We start from the raw sequence: 20,045 nt of genomic DNA on the forward strand, positions 1-20,045 counted from the left end.
GCCGTGCTTGCTGTCCCCTGCCATCCCCTCCTGGGAGCTGCTCTCCCTGCAGGCCCCGGGGTCCCGGTGGGCTGGGGCTCCTTCCCTCTGCTTTGCAGCTGCAGAGGAGCCTGGTGAGCTCTGACCCGCTCGCCTGCCTTGTCCAGGCTCCTCTGCCAGCTCCTCGGTGCCTCTGCCTGGGGCTGGAGCAGCCCCTTCTCCCCCCCCAGACCTTGAACTCCCCCCAGGTTCAAGGCTGGGGAGGGGGATCCCTGGAAAGTGCCTGCAGCTCGTCCCTGCTGCTCCGGGTTCCTGTGCCACCCCCAGGGAGGGGGACACCCGGCCTGTGCTGGGAGCACCAGGGCCGGTGTTCGTCTCATGGGGATGTTCCCACCCCTCCCGGCTCTGCCTCCCCCTGCCCGGCCAGGGCTGACCCCCCTCCCCGCTCGGTCCCCCTGTGCGAGTCGCAGTGGAACCCTTGGTCCCTACCCCCCCCAAACCCCCCCCCCCCCCCCCCCGGGCAGGGCCCCGCTCCCCCCCCGGCCCGGCCCCGCGCTGGGCGCGGGAGGAAGCGGCGGGGTCCCCGCGGGGACGGGGCGCTGCCGCCGGGACGGGCGGGCAATAAACTGGTGGTGTCGGTAGCTCGGATGTGATCGCTTCCTTGCACCGGGAGGGGGCGGGGCACCGGGAGGGGGGCGGAGCTTGCTAGGGCCACGCCCCATCCTGCGTCACGTGCCGCCGCCCGTGGCGACCTCGGCGCTCTCGTCACGCGGGCGGGGCCGGAGCGGCGGCGGCGGCGGCGGCGGGATGGAGGAGGAGGGCGGCTACGGTCAGTGCGGGGCCGGGGCGGGCCGGGCCGGGGCGAGGGCACCGGGAGGCGGGGGGGAGCTTCGCGACCCCTACCTGGGACGGGCCGCGGCGGGGGAAGGGCCGGGGCTGGTCCCGCGGCCCCGAGCAGGCGGCCGGGGCGAGGGGCTGGGGCGGCCCGTGATGGGCGGGGGGAGGGAGGGGGGTCGCCGGTGGGGCGGGGGCAGCTCCCAGGTGCAGGGCTGGGGTCGGTGGCGGCGGCGGGACCCACGGCCGCAGGTGGCAGAGCGGCCGTTCGCCCACGCACGGTATCGGCCGGGCGGGGCCGGGGGCGGGGAGGGGAAGCGGTGAGGAAGCACCGGGAGGACACCGGGGCCCCCGGGCGCTCCCGCCTCGCTGGCGGCGCGGCCTGGTTCTTCCCGGGGCTCGGCCCCGCACGACCCCCCGCCGCGCTGCTTTGCTGCCACGGCCGGCGAGCTGCCCGCAGCGTGGGACCCGGTGCTGCGGGGCTCTGGGACCCGGTGCCCGCACGCCTTCCCTCCGCCGCTCGCACTTTGCATTCAGCGGATGGCTCTGAGCGCTGCCTGGTCCAGAGGGCAGGTTGGCCGGGGGTGGTGTCTGTTGAGTGTCACACAAACCACCACGGTGTGTGCCCAGGGCCTGCTCCCTGGCTGGGCCGAGGGGGACAAGGCAGCTCATGGGATGCTGGTCCCCTCTCATGGATGCACAGGTTGCTTCCCTGCTTTGCTCCATCCTCCGCATCCAGGGAGCCTTTCCTCCCAGTGCCGAGGAGCAGGACCGGGCAGGAAGGCACTTTCTGTGCCTCAGCCCTTCTAAAACAGGTCCCTGTGGGCCGGCAGGTGGGTTTTCCTTGGGCGAGGACTTTGCCGAGGGGGAGGCTGGAGTCTGTCTGGGTGAGATCCGAAACCAAGGTCCCGATGCTGCGAGCCGTGCTGGTGACTGGTCTTCCCGGGAGCCGAGGTCACCCGGGTGCTGCCGGTGCCGGTGAAGCCGCCGCTGCCGGCAGTGCTGGCTCACGGGCCGGCTTCCTGCCTGCCGCAGTTGTGCAACGCAGCTGATTAGGAGGCTGCTGTGACACCCCAGAAGTGACAGCGCTCGGCGGTGGGGAGTTTACTGTGCGAGATAAGGTGCGAGCGCCCAGCCCTGCTGGTGTGCCGGCCCGGCGCGGGCGTTGTCACACGCAGCCCATTAGTGGGAGAGCACTGCAGGGAGCGATTCTGCGAGCAGCCTCTCCCTGCTTCCCAGAATCGCCTGGAAGATGTCCCGGGTCACCCGTCAGCATCAGAAATTGCCCTCTCACTGCGCCGCAGGGCGGCGTGCGAGGTGAGCATCACAGCTACCTCTTAAGTCCCTGTTGCGGGGCCATCATGGTCCGTAGCTCTCCCAAAGCCCTGGGGCTCTGTTGGTTTTGCAGAGGAGGGTCTGGCGAGGCTGCGGCGCGGTGGGAGCCCGACGGGGAGGCTTTTGCTGGTGGGATTGTGCTGACGCTAGTGTCTGAAGGCAATGCACGGCTCCTCTCCCGCCGTCTGCCTCAGCAGAGAGCAAATCCCGGGGTGAGCAGCTGGTGGCACAGATGCGGGCTCCCCCCGCTCCTGCCAGGGCGCGGGGCCACGCTCCCACCCCCTTCCCAGCATCTCCCCGCGGGGACGGCGGTGACGCTGAGCCATCCTTTGACCAGAGCTGACCGAGTGAGGAGGTGCAGGGGTGAATGCTTCTGGATCGGTGGGGTGACGGTGTCATGACGGGGACCCAGCCCTGCCGCTCCCATCCCGCCGTGCCGCAGCACCGGTGAGCAGCCTCCCATGGGGAGCACCGTCCTGTCCCGGCACCGTGTCCTGAGCTGGGCCCCGTCTGGGCTCAGGCCCGGCCCCGGGGTGAGGGGGATCAGGCAGCGCTAGGAATAATCCTGCTGCACCCGAGGGATTACTGCTCACTCTGGCCTGGGGGATTAAGGGATTTCTCTAAGCGGGGCTGATGGAACCTCCCGCAAAGCGGCTTGTGCCTGGGGGGGCCTCACTGTCTGGGGCAGGATGGGCTGTGCAAGGTGCGGGAGATCCCTAAAGGAGGGTGGGCATCAGGTCCCCTGGGAGGCTGGGGGGGTCTCCACCCAGGGGGGATCCCCGTCTTCGCCTGGCTGCCAGCCTGCGCAGCCCTGTTTTGCCGGCGGGCCCTGGCAGGCCCCTTGGCACGGGCTCAGCTGTTTGGGAGGCAGCCCGTGACCGCGCCGTGCACCTCTGCGCTGAGGGGACTTGGGGGGAAGCTGCCGGGGGAGCTGCCGGTGGCACAGCGGCCCCGTCCCTCTTGTGGGGTGAGCTGGGGCGAGTTGCTGGGCCCGGCTTGGGGAGCAGCTCTTCCACAGAGCTCTCTCTGGGGCTCCCAGCTCAAAGACATGGGGAGGGTGCAAAGACAGCACTGGGCTCGGGGAGCCAGAGCCAGGGGCCGTGGGGGCTCAGGCAGCGCGGGGTTGGGCAGAGGCAATGAGCCGGAGCCTCTCCTGAGATCCTTGGGAGCAGAGAACGATAAGCCACGTTGCTGACGCTCAGGAATTGCACGTCAGGGACACAGCGGGGCCCACGTGTCCCCGAGCGGCTGTTTTGGCCCGTTTCTGCTCTGGGCTGAGGGAGGGGGGAGGCTGCTCTCCGCGGCCCCGCTTTCTAGCAGACGGGAGCATCGGACCCTGGAGACTGTGGTTACCTTAATCCCGGGTGTTTGCAACCCCCCCTGCCTTGCCCAGGCAGGGTGCGAGGATCAACCTGGGTGTCCGGGTCACTCTGTGTGGGAGATGACTCCTGACCTTGCTTCGAGCCGGCTGGAGCACCCATGGGTGCCCTTGCTGCCCAGGGGTTTCTCCAGATGCCGGTCCAGGCCCTAGGCAGGCACTTGCCACACCACATGCCCGGCTCAGCCCCCCCAGCCCCTCTCACCTGCCCTTTTGCCTCCTGGCATTGTGGCAACCACCGCATCGGCCCCTGGGAAAGGGGAAGCGGTGCCGAAATCAGAAAGTCGGTCACGTCAGCGGCGAGTGCCTGGCTGCCCTCGCAGCCCCGGGAGCTGCCCTTCTCCTCCACCTTTCCTCCCCTATCAGCCACACTGCTGCCAGGAGCCAGGGTCCCCTCCTGTCCCTGGCTCTCCTGCCTGCAAGGGCAGCTTCTCCCTGGTGTGCCCTTCCCGCTGCCTGCCCCATCAGGGCTCCCGGGGACCCTGCCCGGCTCCGGTTTCTCCCAGCTCAGCGTGTCCCGGTGCGTGCTGGCGCGGGCGAGCGGAGGTGCCGGCTCTGGCAACCGGGCTGCCCACAGGACGCTGCCTCCTTGCCCCGACAGGCTCTGGGGTTTGTTACTCATGGCCGTGCCCTGTGCTCAGGGATCCCTCCTGCTTTGAGGGAGAGAGCTGTCGGTCCGGTTTGGGTTTGCTCATCGCCCGTGGGGGTGGGGGGACGCAGGTGCTGGGGGGTGGGATCCCAGGGCAGGACACCGCCCCCCCCCCCCCCCCCCCCCCCCCAGTTCCTGCTTGCAGGAGCCCCCCGTACCCCAGGACCACAACAGAGGGGGAGGCACCTCCATCGCCGCCGGGACATGCCCGGAGCCCAGCCGTCTGACCGGCATTGCCGGGGGGCTGGCAGAAGGTGAGCGGGCCTGCCCGTGCACGGCACACGGGGCAGGCTGAGCCTGTCGGGGCTGTGCCAAGACCGGCGCCCGGGCCCTGCGCCCCACCAGCGGCACCCCCTGCACCCCACGCCTCGCCAGAGCCGCCGCGTCTCTCGGTGCACCTTCCTTTATGCAGCGCTGGTTGCTACGCGACCGCCGGCTCCCGATGCTTAATGCTCTAATACGGAGGGATAAAACCGCTCTAAAAATACCCCGCTGCCAACCACTCGTGGGGGCAAGGGGGCTGCTGGGGGGCAGACGGCCTGGGGCGGGGGGGCTGCCGGGGAGTTCCCAAACTCCTTGTCCTCTAAGTGGCTTTGAGCCGCCGTCCGGAGCGTGGGGAGCAGAGCGGGCTGGTGTGCAGGCAAGGAGCAGGCTGGTGTGCAGGCAGGGAGCGGCGGGGATTGGTTGGGGCTGGCGCGTGGGCTCCTGCCGCTGGAGCTCCCCTGCCAGAGCCGCCTTCCCCGGCTCCAGCTAGAGCAGGGAGTCCTCCAGCTCCCCTGCCCGCACCCTGCCCACGGGACCTGGCACCGGGAAGCTCAGCCCTACGGCACCCGCCAGGCCTTTGCCTGCTCCTGCCTGCCCCCGTGGGAGCGGGACCTCGGCAGCATGGGGACGGTCAGCGAGCTCTGTGCCTCCAGTTTCCAGGCCTTCCTCTGCCCCTCGGTGGCTGCCAAGGCAGGTAGGCACTTCATGCCCTTCCCTCTGCTCGCCGCGGGGTCCCTGTCACCCCGGCAGACGTGGCGGTGCCCGCGGCTCCGGCTCCATATGGCTCCCGCTGACAGCAGCACAGAGTCCTCGCTGTCTCGCCGCCTCCTTCCCCCACGCAGCACCGGCCTCCGCAGGCTCCGGCTTCTGCCGGCGCTGAGCTCCGGCGGGCGGCTGGCCACTGGGCTACCTTGCATGGCATTGCCCCACGCTGCTGCCAGGTGCCACACTGGGACGGGGGGCACTCGGGAGCCGGTGGTGGTGGCTGGGAAGATGCACGGAGCTCGGCACAGCTGTGGCAGGTCCTGCCCTGCCCCGGGCGATGCGTGGGCGCTCGGCTGCCCTCGCCGCCACCGCCGCTGCGGCTGCGTGTGGCCGCAGGAGCTGCGGGGTCGAACCCAAATCGGTGCAGGGCACCCAGTGCCTGCTGCGTGGGAGCTGCCGCCATGGGCTGGCCCTTCATGGGAGCTTCTGTGACAGCAGGTTCCTGCCCCGAGTGTGGACTGAGGGTGGCCATGCCGTGGGGCAGGAGGGTGTCAGACCCCCTCTGGGTAGCCCTGCGCCCTGCTGGCAGTGGAGGCTGAGCAGCTGCCGGCCCTGTGCCCCCTGAGGCCGGGCACACGGTGAATAGTGCAGGGAACAAGCGAGGTGCCCGCCGGGCTGCGGTCCTGGCACCTGCACGATGCTCGGTGCATGTGGATGTGGCCGAGCCGGTGCTCGCCTGTGCACACCGTGGGCTGGGGCTCCCTGTGTGGGGGCTGCGGGGGCCTGGAGCCCCTGGGGAGCGAGGCAGCAGCTGTGGATGTGGGTTCCCTGGGGGGCTCTGGGCACAGGGAGTGGGGTGATGGGTAGGGCTGCTCCGAAGCGGCACGAGGGCCCCGGTCAGCCCCGGGTGCGGGGTCCGTCTGCCTGGGAGGGTCTTTCCTGGAGCCTCCTGTCTCCAAACTCCTCCTGACGCACCTCGGCTGTCGGTGGGGAAGGATGGGGCTGACGCAACCCAGGATGCGCACGCGGCGCGGTGAAAACAGGATGTGGTACGCAGAGATGGGCAGGAAGTTTCTGGGGGCCCCGCGGGTCCCCCCAGCCATGGGGTGCGGTGGGAGCGGGTGGCAGCACCCCACAGCAGAGCCCTGGGACAGCCCCTGGCAGTACACTGAGCTTGTCCTCGGGGTCTGCCTCAGCCCGGTGCTGTTGTCCCTCCGGCGTGGCCATCACAGGCACGATACGGGCTAGCGGGAGGGCTGGCAAGCGCTGCAGCACAGCTGTGAGCCGAAGGACCGACGCGAGGCTGCTGAAGCCCTTCCTCCCCGTGCTCTGCAGCCAGTGTTCCGGGTGCCGTTTCTCCATCTGGCGCTGCCGAGCAGGATTTAGCTGAGTCAAGGCGGCCGAGGCTCAGGCGGCCTCTCCAGGCAGCGACAGCGGGACAGGGATGGGACGGGGGATCGCTCCTGCTGCAGGCCCTGCACAGCCCTCCCGGTCCTGCCCAGGGTTTTGTCCCTACAACCCGCACAGGACCAGGAACCTGCAGTGGGGGGGCCCGGTGGGGCCGGACAGGGAGCTGTGGGGCTGAGGCAGGGGTCTGCTGGGGTGGGGGGCCCCAGCATTGCCGCAGCGAGCTCAAGATGTGCTGGGTTGAGCATCCTGGCAGCCCTCGAGGAAGGAAGGGCTGGGCCAGCCCCTAGTCCCTGCCTGGCCAGGACCCCAACACATCACGTCCCCCGACCCCAGGCCTGAGGAGGGGGAGCAGGACCCCGGCTGCCCCGTTTCACCCCCTGGACGGGAGCAGAGGAGTTAAGGTGCTTGCGGCTGCGGGCTGGTTACGGCAGGAACAGGGTGTTGCTGCTGCTGGCTCCTGGCGAGGCTGGGATGACGCTGGGGTGGCCCCGGAGCTCATTGGTTCGGAGCAGCCCTGAGTCACCCCAGGAAGCACTGGGGCGGGCAGGTGCCCGCACCCCAAAACAGCAGCACAGGCACGGGCACAGCCGGCGGAGCCACTGGAGACGGGCCTGCCAGGATGGTGCTCAGAGCGGAGGGCAGCGGTGAGCCCAGCCTGGGGATACAGGGAGGCTGGTGGGGCTGGTGCGAGGGGAAGTGGGCGAGTGGCCACTCGTGGCCCCACTCCCGTGCCAGTGGCCCTGCTTTCTTGTCTGGGGGCAGCAGGGTAGGAGGGAGCAGGGTAGGTGGGGGGGAGCATGGCTTCTGCACCCCACGGGGGGCTTTGCTGGGCACAGTGGGAGCGGGGGACTTGCTGCTGGTCCTGCTCCCGGCTCCCATTGGCCCCAGCGACCCTGGAGCCCCAGGGATGGATGGACAAATCCTGCTGGTGCCCCTTGTGCCTTCCTGCTGCCCCCGGTGTGCACGGGCCCGAGCTCTGCCATCAGCAGCAGGAGCTGCAGAGCCCCCTGGACCCCCTGCGCTGGGACCTGGTGCTGGTTGGTCCCCACAGTCCCACTGCCCCCCAGCTCCCATGCCAGGATGAAGCTGGGGCAGCGAGTGCTGGCTCCGGGCTCCCCTTCCCCATAGCCCAGGGCAAGGCTCGCCGGCCTCTTGGGAACCATTGGGGCCCCGCTCGGTGCTGTGCGGTGCCGGGGAAGGGTTAACGCCCTCTTCCTTCCCCAGAAAAGCTCTTGCGTCTGGGGTTTCTCTTCCTCAGGCGGCTGCTGACATGGCTGGGCTGCTGTCACGAGTGCTCGCCCTCCGCAGCAGCAGCAGCAGCAGCGCAGGCGGGGAGGGACATTTGGTAGAGACCCGCCGGCCCCCTCTGCCCCGCAGCCTCTCATCCTCCGCTGCGCTGGCCCCAGGGCCTGCAGAGCCCCCAACCCGCTCCCAGGTGGGCAAGGGAACACAGAGCTGCTCTTGCCAGGGCTTACTTTGCTGGTTCCAGCCTCTGGCCCGTGACCACTTCGCCTCGGGACAGGTCCAGCCCTGGCACTGAATTTCTCCTCCACTGCGGCCACGGCCAGGCAGGAGGGACCCGCAGCAGGAGGGTCTCACGGCTTATGCTGCAGCCCAGGGATTTAAAGGGGTTTGTGTCTGGCAACGGGCGTGCAGTGCAGCTCAGCAGCAAGCCTGGGCTCGCTGGGTGCCCGGGGCACCGGGCAGGAGAAGCCGAGCCCCACGGGAACGGCACTGGGGTGTGCGAAAGGTGTTTGGACGTATCGATAAGGCAGGGCCAACAGGATCGTAAGTTTAAATAACTTTTAACCTGGTGCCACGAGCCGGGTTGTCTGGTTCGTGTTTCTTGGCGTCAGAGGCTGAAAATATTGGGAACTGTTGCTGTCGCGTCTGGAGGGATGGTGTCGCAAGCTGAGGCTGCCTCCGGCCACGGCAGCGGGGGATTTTTGCGAAGGAGGAAGCTCGTCAGAAAGCCCCAGCGCAGCCAGGGAAGTGCTGAGTTCGGAGATTCGCTTTGCGTGGTCGCGGCTCCCACGGCGGCGGCGCGGGGAGAAACGATGCGCAGCTGAGGTCCGAAGGCACGTGGTGGCCCTGGGAGCTGGTCGGGGCAGGCGGCCGTGCTGGGGACGCGCCGGGGCTGGTGGCTGCGGTGGCCTGGAGACCAAGGACGGTGGTGGCACGCAGGGCCTCGGCAGAGCGGAGCGGTAACGTCCGGGAAAGGAGAGGGCAGTGGCAGCCCTGTCACCAGCACCCCCGGCCGGGATGTAGCTGCTGCCACCGTCCTTGGGGACATGCTCCGAAGGATGGAACGGTGCTTTGGTGTTCTCCCGGGCGACCGTGGTGTGGTGTGGGAGGGAGCTGCTGGAACCCGCTGGCGGTAGAGAGGGCTGGGAGCGCTGCCGGAGAAGCGGGTGACCTTGGGGACAGGAGGGAACAGAATCGGGATGCTGTGTCCCTGCGGAGCGGGAGGTCACGCGCCAGGGAGCACTTGGAATGTCTTGGGAGCTGTGGGGCTCAGGAGCAAGGGGGGGACGTGGGACAGCCCCGGGCCCGAGTCTCGGGGCTGGTTTTGGGGAGGGGATGCCTGGCTCCCAGGGGGTGACAGGGAGGTGTAGGTGTCAGGGTGTGTGGGTGAGGTTTGTCCGGAGGGTGCACCAGCTCCAGGCCCTGGCGTGGAAGGACGGATCCAGCAGAGAGAGGGTGGAAGGGCAGCCGGGAGCTGGTTTTTTCCAGGGCTGGCCCAGTGCGGCAGAGCAACCCACGGGTACCCAGGCCCATGTGGAGACCAGTGCAGTGGGGGCACAGCAGAGCCACCCAGCCCCAGCAGGGACAGGGACAGGCACCCACACCGGCCCGGATGGGGCCATGGGGAGGAGTGCTGGAGCCAGCCCAGGGGCCATGCTGGCCCTCGCTGCCCTGCCTGCCCAGCTGCTGCGGGCTGAATCAGCAGGAAGGGGCAGTGCCCGGCTCCCCCGCTGTTGCCGCTGCCCCGCGGGGCGATGTCCTGGCCCTCGCATTCCTCGCGTGCCGTTGGTGGCACTCGGCCGCTGCGCAGGGACCGGGACAGGGACGCTGCTCGCCAGCCCGGCTCCCCCGGGCACCCAGCAGCTCCACATCCCAGCTCCAACGGGCCCGGGGCTGCCGGTGGGAGCAGCGGTGGCACCGGGAGCCTGGCGGGGATGGTTTCCAGGGACACGCACGCTGACCTGATTGTGTCTCTGCCCAGTGCCCAGTGACCTGACCCCCGAGGAGTGCCAGGAGCTGGAGAACATCCGCCGCCGCAAGCAGGAACTGCTGGCTGACATACAGGTGTGATGCTGAGGGCCACCACTATCCGCCCAGGAGGCAGGGGACAATCTCCCTGCCCGTGTCACTGGGCAGGGTCCCTGCAGACCCATCCGGGATCCCTCGCCCTGCTGCTGGGAACTGGGGAGGGTGGCCCAGGAGAGGCTGCCCTGGCCAGCACTGTCTGTGACAGCTGTGGCATCGGGGTGCAGTGCCCCAGACCCTCAGAGTGCCCTTGTGCCATTCCCACAGCCCAGGGCACCGGCATCTCCGTGCCAGCCCCCCCCTGGCACGGGCAGGGACCGTGTCTCTGGGCCAGGCCACTGCCCTGGCAAGCGACTGCGAGGTCAGCGCTCATCTGGGACACTCGTCAGCCTGATTAAGGCAGCAGAAGCTAATTACTGCCATATGCCGGGCATGATCTAAAGGGATTAGGGGCTAATTTTGTTAACCTCTGAATCTCTTCCTTCCTGCACGCTCGGAGCATGGCGATGCTGCGGGGGATTAGCAACGAGGTGCAGCTGGCCCCCTCTGCCAGTGTCGCCCGAGCTGGGCAACACTCGGGGTGCGAAGGAGGGAGGGAGGGAGGGAAGGGGCTGCCAGGACCTCCTGGGGGAATGGCCCTGGGGGTAGTGTCAGGGCTGGGGGGCTGGAGGGTTTGGGAGGGAGGGAGGGAGGCACCTCCTGTCTCAGCGTGCTCTCTCCCCTCAGCGGCTGAAAGATGAGATAGCAGAAGTGACGAATGAGATCGAGAACCTGGGCTCCACGGAGGAGAGGTGAGTCCTCTGCTGTCGTGGCAGCCCATGGCCTCTGCTGAGCCCCCACACCCTGGATGCCAGGAGCCGTGGGCAGCCCCATCCCGGGGGTGCGGGTGGCTTTCCCAGGCGCTCTGAAATCCTTGGAGCGGTAGCAGGATCCCAGTCTGAGCCGCTGCTCCAAAGGTCTGTTTTTCCAAGCCTCGGCCCCTCTGTCTGGCCACAGCAACTGTCGGGGTTTGTTGTTCTGAGCTGGCGCAGGCAGTGCCAGCCTGGGATTAGGGGGTCCCGGCAGCCGACGGGAGCTGACTCCTGGCGTCGTTTCCAATCGCTCACTGGGGCATGAAGGCTGTCACCCTCTGGCTGGCCCCACTGGGGGCTGGCAGCTGCTCTGCACAGACCCCCTCACCACCCAGCTTGCCCTGGCCTCCGCAACACGGAGGTGACCTGTGGCGATGCTGTACCCGGCTCCCTTCTGCACGGGGTGACCCAGTGGACAGGGCACGGCACCTCCTCTTTGCTCCGGGGCCTGGCAGGCCGAGAGCTGCCCCATCTGTGCCGCTGTGCCGGGAAGTGGGACAGGGATACGGAGCAGAGACGCGGAGCAGTGTGCCAGCTTCACCCCGTGCGGGTTCGACGCAGGGGACCTGCTCCTGTGAAAGTTTCTGGGCTCCCATTCGGTCCGGGCTGGCCCCTCTGTGGGGTGCTCTGCCCGAGGGGTGGACGGGGGACACCCAGGTCCCTCCTGGGTGCTCAGAGCCACTTTGTGCCCCACAGGAAAAACATGCAGAGGAACAAGCAGGTGGCCATGGGCAGGAAGAAGTTCAACATGGATCCCAAGAAGGTACTGCGGGGTGGGCTGGTGGGGAGTGGGGCAGTTTAGCAGCCCGTCTGGGGCCATGCTGGGCTCTGCCCTTATGGTCCAGGTGCCTGGCCACCTGCGGGGGCTGGAGCAGAGCCAGCACCCAGGGCAGGGGCTGGGAGGAGGCAGGCAGGCTGGCGGGGTCAGCAGCAAGCCCCAGAGCAAGGCCTCTTGGACCACTCCAGGGCATCCAGTTCCTGATCGAAAACGACCTGCTGAAGAACACGTGCGAGGACATCGCTCAGTTCCTGTACAAGGGAGAGGGCCTCAACAAGACGGCCATCGGTGACTACCTGGGCGAGAGGTATGCTGGCCTGGGGTGGCTCGGCTCTCCTGAGGATGCCCTGGACTCCCATTGCCTGAGAAATGGGACAGTGCAGCCCTTTGAGCTTCCAGAAGGGTACATGGGGGGCCGGGCACCCTGAGTGCTAGGGCCAGCTGGGGATGTTCGATCCATGGCCAGCACTTGCCAGAGTCTCGTGTGTGCAAACAGCCCAGGACTCGAGGGGGCAAGTTTCCCCCCCCACCTCCCCCCAGAGCTGAGCAGAGGCTGGAGCAGAGCAGGGAGACATGGGGCCGCCCGGCAGTCACAGGACTTGCTGATCACACATCCCTCGTGCTCTGGCTTTGTTCCCGCAGGGATGAGTTCAACATCCAAGTCCTGCATGCCTTCGTGGAGCTGCACGAGTTCACTGACCTCAACCTCGTGCAGGCCCTGCGGTGAGCGAAGGGGGCTGGGGGCTGCTCCGCATCCCCTCGGGGGAGACGGGCAGGGGGCTGCGGGGGGCGCACAGGGAGCCCCCAAAGCAACGCAACACCTTGCACTTCACAGGCAGTTCCTGTGGAGCTTCCGGCTGCCCGGGGAGGCGCAGAAGATCGATCGGATGATGGAGGCCTTTGCCCAGCGGTACTGCCAGTGCAACCCCGGCGTCTTCCAGTCCACAGGTGATCACCTGCCCTGGCCCCTCTCCCCTCCATCCTGCCTCGTGGCTGACCTTCCCCCCTGCCCCTTTAGATACGTGCTACGTGCTCTCCTTCGCTATCATCATGCTGAACACCAGCCTGCACAACCCCAACGTCAAGGACAAACCCACGGCGGAGCGCTTCATCGCCATGAACCGTGGCATCAACGATGGGGGGGACCTGCCTGAGGAGCTGCTGCGGGTGAGGGAGGGGACACGGAGGGATGGGGCTGGGCTGGTGCCGGGCTCCCGGGTGGAGCAGAGCTGACGCCGTGTGTCATTGTACCAGAATCTCTATGAGAGCATCAAGAACGAACCTTTCAAAATCCCTGAGGACGACGGCAATGACCTCACCCACACCTTCTTCAACCCCGACCGGGAGGGCTGGCTGCTGAAGCTCGGTGAGTGCCAGCAGCCGGGTGTGGGGGGGAAGCTGGGCTGTGGGTGCGATGCCCCTGGACTGGGCACCTCTCCTGGCCAGGCTCTGCGGAGCATGGTGGCCCTGTGAAGGGGCAGGAGGCTGCAGACAGGGCACAGCCTCCATGGGGAAGGTGTCCTTATGTCCAGGAGCCCTCCATCGTTCCTGGGCTGGGCGGCAGGAGCAGACTCAGCAGATGAGGCCCTGCGGTGCAGCTGGGTGGGCATCCGGGGGGACTCTGCCTGTAGGTTGGGCAAGCCCCAGGGTGCAGAGCTGCCACAAGGGTCCATCATCGGAGCACAGAGACCACGAGGCCCTTCTCGTCACCGAGTTCCCAGCAGGGTCCTGCTGGAGCAGGCCCCCAGGAGTGAGCGGCGAGCGAGCTGCCCCAGGCTGCGTGTCCCCCCCCCTCCATGCCACAGACTGGTCCCTGCCTCACCTTCCCACAGCATTATCACCTCCGCATTATCCCGGCTCCACATGCAGGCAGCGTGCATGGCATCCCTGCTGCACAGCCCGGCTCCAGGCCGGCGAGCCCGCTCCACGCCCTGGCTCCTGTGGCTTCTCCTCTCGGCACCTTTGGGGAATACTCTGCCCGGGTTAAGCGAGGGGGGGTCAGGGGGCCAGCAGGAGCGGGGTCTGGTGGGGGCTTTTCCCTGGGGCTCTTGCTGGGGTCGGGGCTCTGTTCTCTCACCAGGGGGTGTTTCTGCCATATCGCCACCCCCTTGGGATGGGAGAGGGGCCTTACCCCCCACTGCACCCTGACTGGTCCAGGGCCTGGCCGTGGGGCTGAGCAGAGGCCATTTGCCCCCCAGCTCTGGGGTGGGGGGATGCGGGGGAGAGAGCCCCAGATCTGCCTCTGCTGTCCTTGAGCAAGCCCAGTGCCTGTGCACGGCACGTCGGTGTCTGCTGCCGTCGGGGCTGTTGGTGGCTGAGGGGGCAGAGAGGTGGCCCCCACCTGGCTGCCATGGCTCAGCCTGCTCGTGGGGCAGGGAGGGACCCCCAAGGAGGCCACGGGGTAAAGGGAGCCCCATGTGCCCCTCAGCTGAGGAGATCCGTCCTGCAGAGCCACAGTGAGCCAGGGCAGGGTGGCCCCTGTGGCGGTGCCACCCGCCGGCCCCTCACAGCTTCCCTGCTGCAGCCCTGCCCCACTGACCCGCGCGGGGCGAGGGGGGTTCTTCGGGGTTTCCTCTTTATTTTTCCTTTTTTTTTTTTTTTTTCCTTTTTTTTTAATTTTCTTTTCTCCCTCATTTGTATGTTTCCATGATTTTGGCTCTTCCTTTCCTTGTCCCCAACTCCAGGAGGTACGTACCCCTCTCCCCGCTCTGCTCACGCCGCTGGGGCTTCATTTCCTTTTCGTTTTTAATTGCTGGTGATTAGTCTCATTGCTGCTGCTGCTAACCACCTGCACTGCTCCGGGGACCTCGCCTGCCTCGGGGACAGCCCCGCTCCCGCCATCACCGGGGCAGGGATGCAGGGCACCGGCCTCGCCGATGCCAATCGCCCCCCCGGCCCCCCCCCCCCCAGGCCTGCTGGCCCCCTCCCCTGCCCTGCTGCACTTCACGGTGTGGGGATGGACAGGAATGGGGCTCCTTGCCCAGCTTCTGGCGGGGTTTCCTGCCCATCCGTGCTTCGCCGTGTTCACAGGCAGCTGGGCCTGGCCACAGAGGGTCTTTGCCTCCAGTGCCACGAGGGATGGGGACGGGTTTGGGGTGTCCTCAGGAAGGGCCCCAGCCCGTGTGCGGGAGGGTTCGGGGGTGCTGAGTGCCTGGGGCTGGATGGGGACAGGCAGGAGCCATCTGTGCGGTGCCCTGTGCCGCACCGGGGGCTCACGGCAGTCCCCGAGCTGGGTGCCGGTGCCACCCTGGCTCCACCACCTGCAGCCCTGGGGTGCCGGGGAGCGTTGGTGCCCACCCCCCGCAGGGCTGCCCTGGCCCTCGGTCCCCTACGACTCTGCAGGCGCTGCCCGACCTGCGGACCCCGGGCTCTTCCTGCGCTCCCTGTGCTGCAGGACCCTGGCACGTGGCCTCTTCCCACCCGCAGCCCTGGGGGAGGAGGTGGCCCTGGGGGGGAGCTGGAGCGGGTGAAGCCCCAGGTTTTGGGGTGGGTTTGGCTGGGGGGAGGCAGAGGGGCTTTTTCCTCTAGGAAGTGCTGGCCGCAGCCTGGCTTTGGAGCAGGAACTGGGGTGGGCAGCCAGCAGGCCTGGGGGAGCAGGGAGGCACGGGGGCTTCCCGGTGGGGTGGGGGAGATGATCACGGTGCCGGCCCTGGGCAGCACGGCCCTGGTGCTTGTCCCAGGGTGGCAGCACGTCTGGCACCGCTGCCATGGCCAGAGCATGCTGGCCCAGTGGAGGGGGGGCCGGGCCCAGGGATGAGGGGTCCCTGAGCCCAGGGAGTGGCTTCTCCCTCTGCAGCGGGCATTGTGAATCTCCCACCAAAAGCCCGGGCACCGTGGCCCTGGGCTCACCCTTTGCACCGGCACCGGGCTGCGCTGGCCAGGACGCAGCAAGACCGTGGCCAGTGTGAACAGAAAGTCCCCGCGTCCCCCCAAGAGCTGGCCCAGCTGCAGCGTCCTCTGGCCACACCGAGTCGATGCTTTGGGGTGGGAAGGGTGCGCAGCGCTCCCGGCTTGGCCCCCCTTCCCCCCCCCCCATCACCTTCCGCCTCCATCCTCATCCATCTGCTTCCCGCTCCTGCCTGTGCCCTGCCCGGCCTGGTGTGTGCTGCTGCCTCTGCTTGCGCCCGGCGCCGCTGCTTGGCTGTGTGTGTCCGCCCGGGCTGCGGCTCTGCCGTAGCCCCCCGTGTGCCGCGAGCCCCCCGGCACCTGCCCCCGAGCCCAACCTGCCCCTCTCTGCCCGCAGGAGGCAGGGTGAAGACGTGGAAGCGGCGCTGGTTCATCCTGACCGACAACTGCCTTTACTACTTCGAGTACACGACGGTCAGTGCCCTCGGCTCGGGGGGGTGCTGGGTCCCCCGGGGCAGGGAATGGTGCCGGATCTGGCCTGGCACTCGCTCTCCTCCATGGCATGGAGCGGGCGCAGCATCCCGGCGTGGGGCTGGCCGCTTGCTTTCCGCCATGCCGGGATGTGGGGACTGATGGGGTACGCGAGGGGACCCTCGGGCCAGGCAGCACCGGGTACCTGTTGGGGAGAGGGGTGTTTGCAGCATCCAGGTTCGTGGGTGGGGTTTGGGGGTGTCCAGCCTGTACCTAAAGCCTCTGCTTGCTCCCTATAGGATAAAGAGCCCCGTGGCATTATCCCCCTGGAGAACCTGAGCATCCGCGAGGTGGAGGACTCCAAGAAGCCTGTGAGTGTGGGAGCAGGGTCCTTGGGGCTGGAGGGGCATCCTGGTGCTTCGGCTGGGGCTGGCGCAGGGCAGGGAGAGCCAGTGGGTGCTGCAGCCTCCGGGGGGTGCCCTGGGGGGGGGGTGAGAGGGCCCCACAGCGGTCACTGCCTCCACCCATCCCAGTGGCTGGGGGCCTGTCACCGCACTGTCTGGGGCTGGTGACCAGACACGGTGGTTGGGGGCTGTGGGGTGACAGTCACAGTGTGTCCATCCCTCTCTGCTGTGCTGAGGGTGGCTGTGCCAGGGGAGCCCTATGACCCCGGTACTTTGCCTCGTCCCTCCCAGCCCAGGGTCCCCTTTGGAAGTGGGGGCTCCCTCTGAGTGGTCTTTTCCCTCCTAGAACTGCTTCGAGCTCTACATCCCCGACAACAAGGACCAGGTGATCAAGGCCTGCAAGACGGAGGCGGATGGGCGCGTGGTGGAGGGGAACCACACCGTGTACCGCATCTCGGCCCCCACGACCGAGGAGAAGGAGGAGTGGATCAAGTGCATCAAGTGAGTGCTCCGGGGAGCGGGTGGCAGCAGGGGGACCTGTCTGCTGTGCTCGGAGGGAACACTGCTTTGGGAGCACCTTGCAAGGATGGGGGGGACAGAGCTTTCCCAGGGGCACAAAGGGACCTGCCTGAGGTCAGACCCAGCCCCGCTGCAGTTTTCCCTGGCCGTACAGCTCACCCAGGCCCTCGTTCCCCTGCCAGGGCTGCCATCAGCCGGGACCCTTTCTACGAGATGCTGGCTGCCAGGAAGAAGAAGGTCTCCTCCACCAAGCGACACTAGCAGCCTCCGTGGGCCCTGTGAGGCCAGCGTCCCCCAGCAGCCCGAGCCTCTCCCCTTTGGAGGGCTGTGGGGCTGGGGCTGCGCTGCAGCCTGGCCCCTGGGGCCCAGGACCCAGCTTCAGCTTTGCAGTTTCTTTACCGTGGGGAAAGGAGGGGGACATGGACAACTTGGTGGCTCTGCGCCCCCCCCATCACTGCCTCATCTCCAGGACAGCATCTTCACAGGCTTGAACTGGGATCCCACACCCCTGCACGCAGGGAACCCCGTCCTGCCCCGGGCTGGTCCGCAGGACGGGGGGTGCTGCGTGTCTGTACTGTCCTCCCCCCAAGCCTTGGCCAGTGCCCACCCTGCTCCCAACCCCCCCCGGCAAGCACATGCTGCTGGGTCCCCCCAGCACCCCTGTCCTGAAGCACTTGGGGTGTCCCCTCGGAAAGGTGAATGGCGGTTTTGGGGTGTTGGGGTGAAGGAGGCAGCCCCAGCGGCTGGGGGTCCCCGCAGAGGGACGGCTCCTGGCCCTCGTTGTAGCGGGCCTGAGTCTGTCCTGGGCTTCCCCATGCCACTGCCTCACCCCCCCCCCAAGCTGTCCCCCGCAGCGGGGACAGTCACTGTGGGCGCGGGGAGGGCTGAGGGTCAGGGAGTTGTCACGGTCGCAGTGTGCAGGGGTGCCACGTGGGGCAAAGACATGTCCTCGCCCAGCCGTGGGGTGCCAGAGCTTGGACGGGGGCCCTGGTCCGGCAGCACCGGGTGGCACGTCCTTGCAGTGCCATCCCCTTGGCGAGGTTGTGCCGGGGTGGCCATCGTCTCCTGGAGCACCAGCCCTCTCTGCTGAGCGGGTGATGGGATGTGCCCGGAGCCTGCGCCATTGACGGCAGCTGCCGAGGGGGTCTGGCCGGGCTGGGGGCTGCACTCCCCCCGCCTCTGCCTTGTGAACACCCGTGTCCTGTCCTGTTCCCACCACGCAGGGTCTGGAGAGAGGCACCTGGATCAGTATTAAGTCTATTTATCAGAGGTGTAAATACTCCTGTATAGTTTTCTCCTTTTAGATTATTTTGTATGTCGGGTCCTTCTGTGCAGAGGCCTCTCTGGAGGGTGGGGGGTGGCAGGATTTTTTTATTATAACTTTTTTTTTTTTTTAATTTTATTTTGCCACGGCCTTGTAAACTAGTGCTGAGGATCTGCAGCAAATAAACGCCGAACCACGCTCAGCCTCAGCCTCTTGTGCTCTGTGTGCGGCTCGGGATGGGCGGGAGGTGGGAACCGTACCCGGGTGGTACCAGCTGTAAATGGGATTGTGATTAAAATCCCAGTCAGGGCCAAGGGCAAGCCGGGAACTGCCACCCCCCCGGGCTGTGCCGCTGCCACTGGGGGTTGGGGGAGCCCGGTCCGGCGGCCGTGGCGGGGAGCTGGTGGCAGCCCCTGCCACGTCCCCCCATGCCCTTGGCCCCACAAATCTAGCTGTGGTGGTGGGTGTGTGGGCAAAGAGCCCCAGCCGAGGGATGCTGAGGGGCTGGGGGGGCAGCCCTGCAGTTCTGAGGCAGTTGGGCTGCAGCCATTGTCGGTTGGGGCTGGTGCCGGTGTCAGTTGGAGCCGGTACTGGAGCCAGTTGGGCTGTGGACGGTCACTGGAGGCTGTTGGAGGGGCTGAGGAGTGAGACAGAGCAGGGGAGCGGTAGGGCCGGGCAGGATTGGGGGTGATGGAGCAGGCTGGGGGGCAATGGAGCTGGGCGTGGGGGGAGCAGTGGGGCCAAGGATGGGGCAGGCTGGGGAGCGATGGAGCTGGGGGAGCGGGGGGATGATGGGGTCAAGGATGGGGCAGTCTGGGGTGTGATGGAGCCAGGGGGTGGTGATGGGGCCAAGGATGGGGCAGGCTGGAGGGCGATGGAGCTGGGGGGGGTATGATGGGGTCAAGGATGGGGCAGTCTGGGGTGTGATGGAGCCAGGGGGTGGTGAAGGGGCCAGGCTGGAGGGCGATGGAGCTGGGGGGGGGTGACGGGGCCAGGCAGGGATGGGGCCAACAGCTCCCCATGGGGCTGCAGTGTGCAGAGGGATGGCTGGGGGTGGGTGGCAGGGGGAGTGAAGAGGGGTTGGGGTGTGGAGTCTGCACAGCCCCAGGCTGAGTGGGGCTTTGCCTGTCCCCCTCCCCGGACCCCCCAGGCACCGGGGAGCCACGGTCGATCCTGGTGCCAGCAGGATGTCGGATGAGCGACATGGCTTCCTGGAGAGCTTCACCACGCTGCTGCTGCGGGTCCGGCCTGACAAGTGGAACAAGTTCCTGGGCAGTGAGGAGGCCATGGCCGTGCTGGACGAGTTCTTCAGGCAGCAGGACGTGCAGGAGCTGGTGCTGGGGCTGAACCCCGCCGGGCTGCTCCAGCCCACTGCCTGCTTCCCGCCCGCCCTCAAGGCCAAGGGCATCTACTTTGTGAAGAAGAAGAAGGAGAACATCACCCGGGAGAACTGCCAGACCGCGCTGCTGGTGGGAGACATCGGCCCCTCGCCAGTGGAGCAGCTCATCACCGTGGTAGAGGAGGTGGGTGGCCCGCAAGGGTGGGCACCGGGCGCAGGAGTGGGGCAAGCGGGACACCCCGAGTTCCCTGCACATGCTGCTGCCGCCTGGACACCCGCTGCAGCCAAAACTTTAGGTGGGCTCAAAAAGAAATTAAATTAATAGAAAAAAAAAAATGCACCAGGCGCTGGCTCTGGCCTCACGGTGGCTCCTGCTGTGCTGGTGGGACCGAGCCCCACCAGGACAGAGCTGCGTGAAGGTCACAAGCCTGGTTTTCTCCCAGGCCCTAGCTGAATTGCTTCCTCCCTGTGGTTTTAAATACTCAGCGTAATTCCCCTTTCCCCGTGCCCCGCAGCTGGGAAATATCAGAGTGGATTTCTCTCAAACTTCCCATAAACATTCCCGCTCCGGGAACTGCCAGCCCAGAGCACCCCAAAGCTGAGTCCCTGTGATTCCTCCTCCTCCTCCTCCTCCTCCTCAGTGCTGGGGGCTTTTGCTTGATGCATTCACTGTGCTGCTCCCAGCACTTCCCAGCCCATGAGGGTTGGAAACCCACCACAGGGTGAAGGGGACTCCTGGTCATGCCGAT

At 67.4% G+C, this 20,045-nt stretch overlaps 2 protein-coding genes across 8 annotated transcripts in view; both read left to right on the forward strand.

The window, feature by feature from the left end:
• The first annotated feature begins 786 nt into the window (after positions 1 to 786).
• CYTH1 (cytohesin 1) lies at positions 787 to 18,158 on the forward strand. 7 transcript variants are annotated; one of them, XM_074159906.1, is made up of 14 exons: positions 5,061 to 5,117; positions 7,906 to 7,927; positions 9,781 to 9,863; positions 10,551 to 10,615; positions 11,372 to 11,438; positions 11,642 to 11,760; positions 12,096 to 12,176; positions 12,289 to 12,401; positions 12,472 to 12,620; positions 12,708 to 12,837; positions 15,697 to 15,773; positions 16,070 to 16,141; positions 16,521 to 16,675; positions 16,876 to 18,158. In XM_074159906.1, exons 1-14 carry the CDS (start codon positions 5,061 to 5,063, stop codon positions 16,952 to 16,954), a joined length of 1,269 nt encoding a protein of 422 aa, XP_074016007.1. In that variant the 3' UTR covers positions 16,955 to 18,158. The 7 variants fall into 7 exon arrangements, with proteins under 7 accessions (XP_074016011.1, XP_074016013.1, XP_074016007.1 ...); XM_074159910.1 differs by lacking the exons at positions 5,061 to 5,117; positions 7,906 to 7,927 and adding an exon at positions 787 to 808; XM_074159912.1 differs by lacking the exons at positions 5,061 to 5,117; positions 7,906 to 7,927 and adding an exon at positions 787 to 808 and having other exon boundaries at positions 12,708 to 12,819.
• A 986-nt stretch (positions 18,159 to 19,144) lies between these two features.
• Positions 19,145 to 20,045, forward strand: part of DNAH17 (dynein axonemal heavy chain 17) — a 34,273-nt gene continuing 33,372 nt past the window's right edge. Inside the window, exon 1 of the mRNA XM_074160099.1 lies at positions 19,145 to 19,480. Within this exon, the coding sequence (XP_074016200.1) occupies positions 19,145 to 19,480 (336 nt within the window). The remainder of the gene's footprint in view (positions 19,481 to 20,045) is intronic.

The sequence above is a fragment of the Numenius arquata genome, chromosome 17, assembly GCF_964106895.1.
Source record: "Numenius arquata chromosome 17, bNumArq3.hap1.1, whole genome shotgun sequence".
In the NCBI taxonomy this organism is placed as follows: Eukaryota; Metazoa; Chordata; class Aves; order Charadriiformes; family Scolopacidae; genus Numenius; species Numenius arquata.

Coding starts and splice junctions, on each gene's coding strand:
- CYTH1 (XM_074159906.1), top strand. CDS start 5,061: ATGGGGACGGTCAGCGAGCTCTGTGCCTCCAGTTTCCAGGCCTTCCTC. Junction 9,864..10,550: donor AACTGCTGGCTGACATACAG/GTGTGATGCTGA, acceptor CTCTCCCCTCAG/CGGCTGAAAGATGAGATAGC. Junction 12,402..12,471: donor CGGCGTCTTCCAGTCCACAG/GTGATCACCTGC, acceptor CTGCCCCTTTAG/ATACGTGCTACGTGCTCTCC.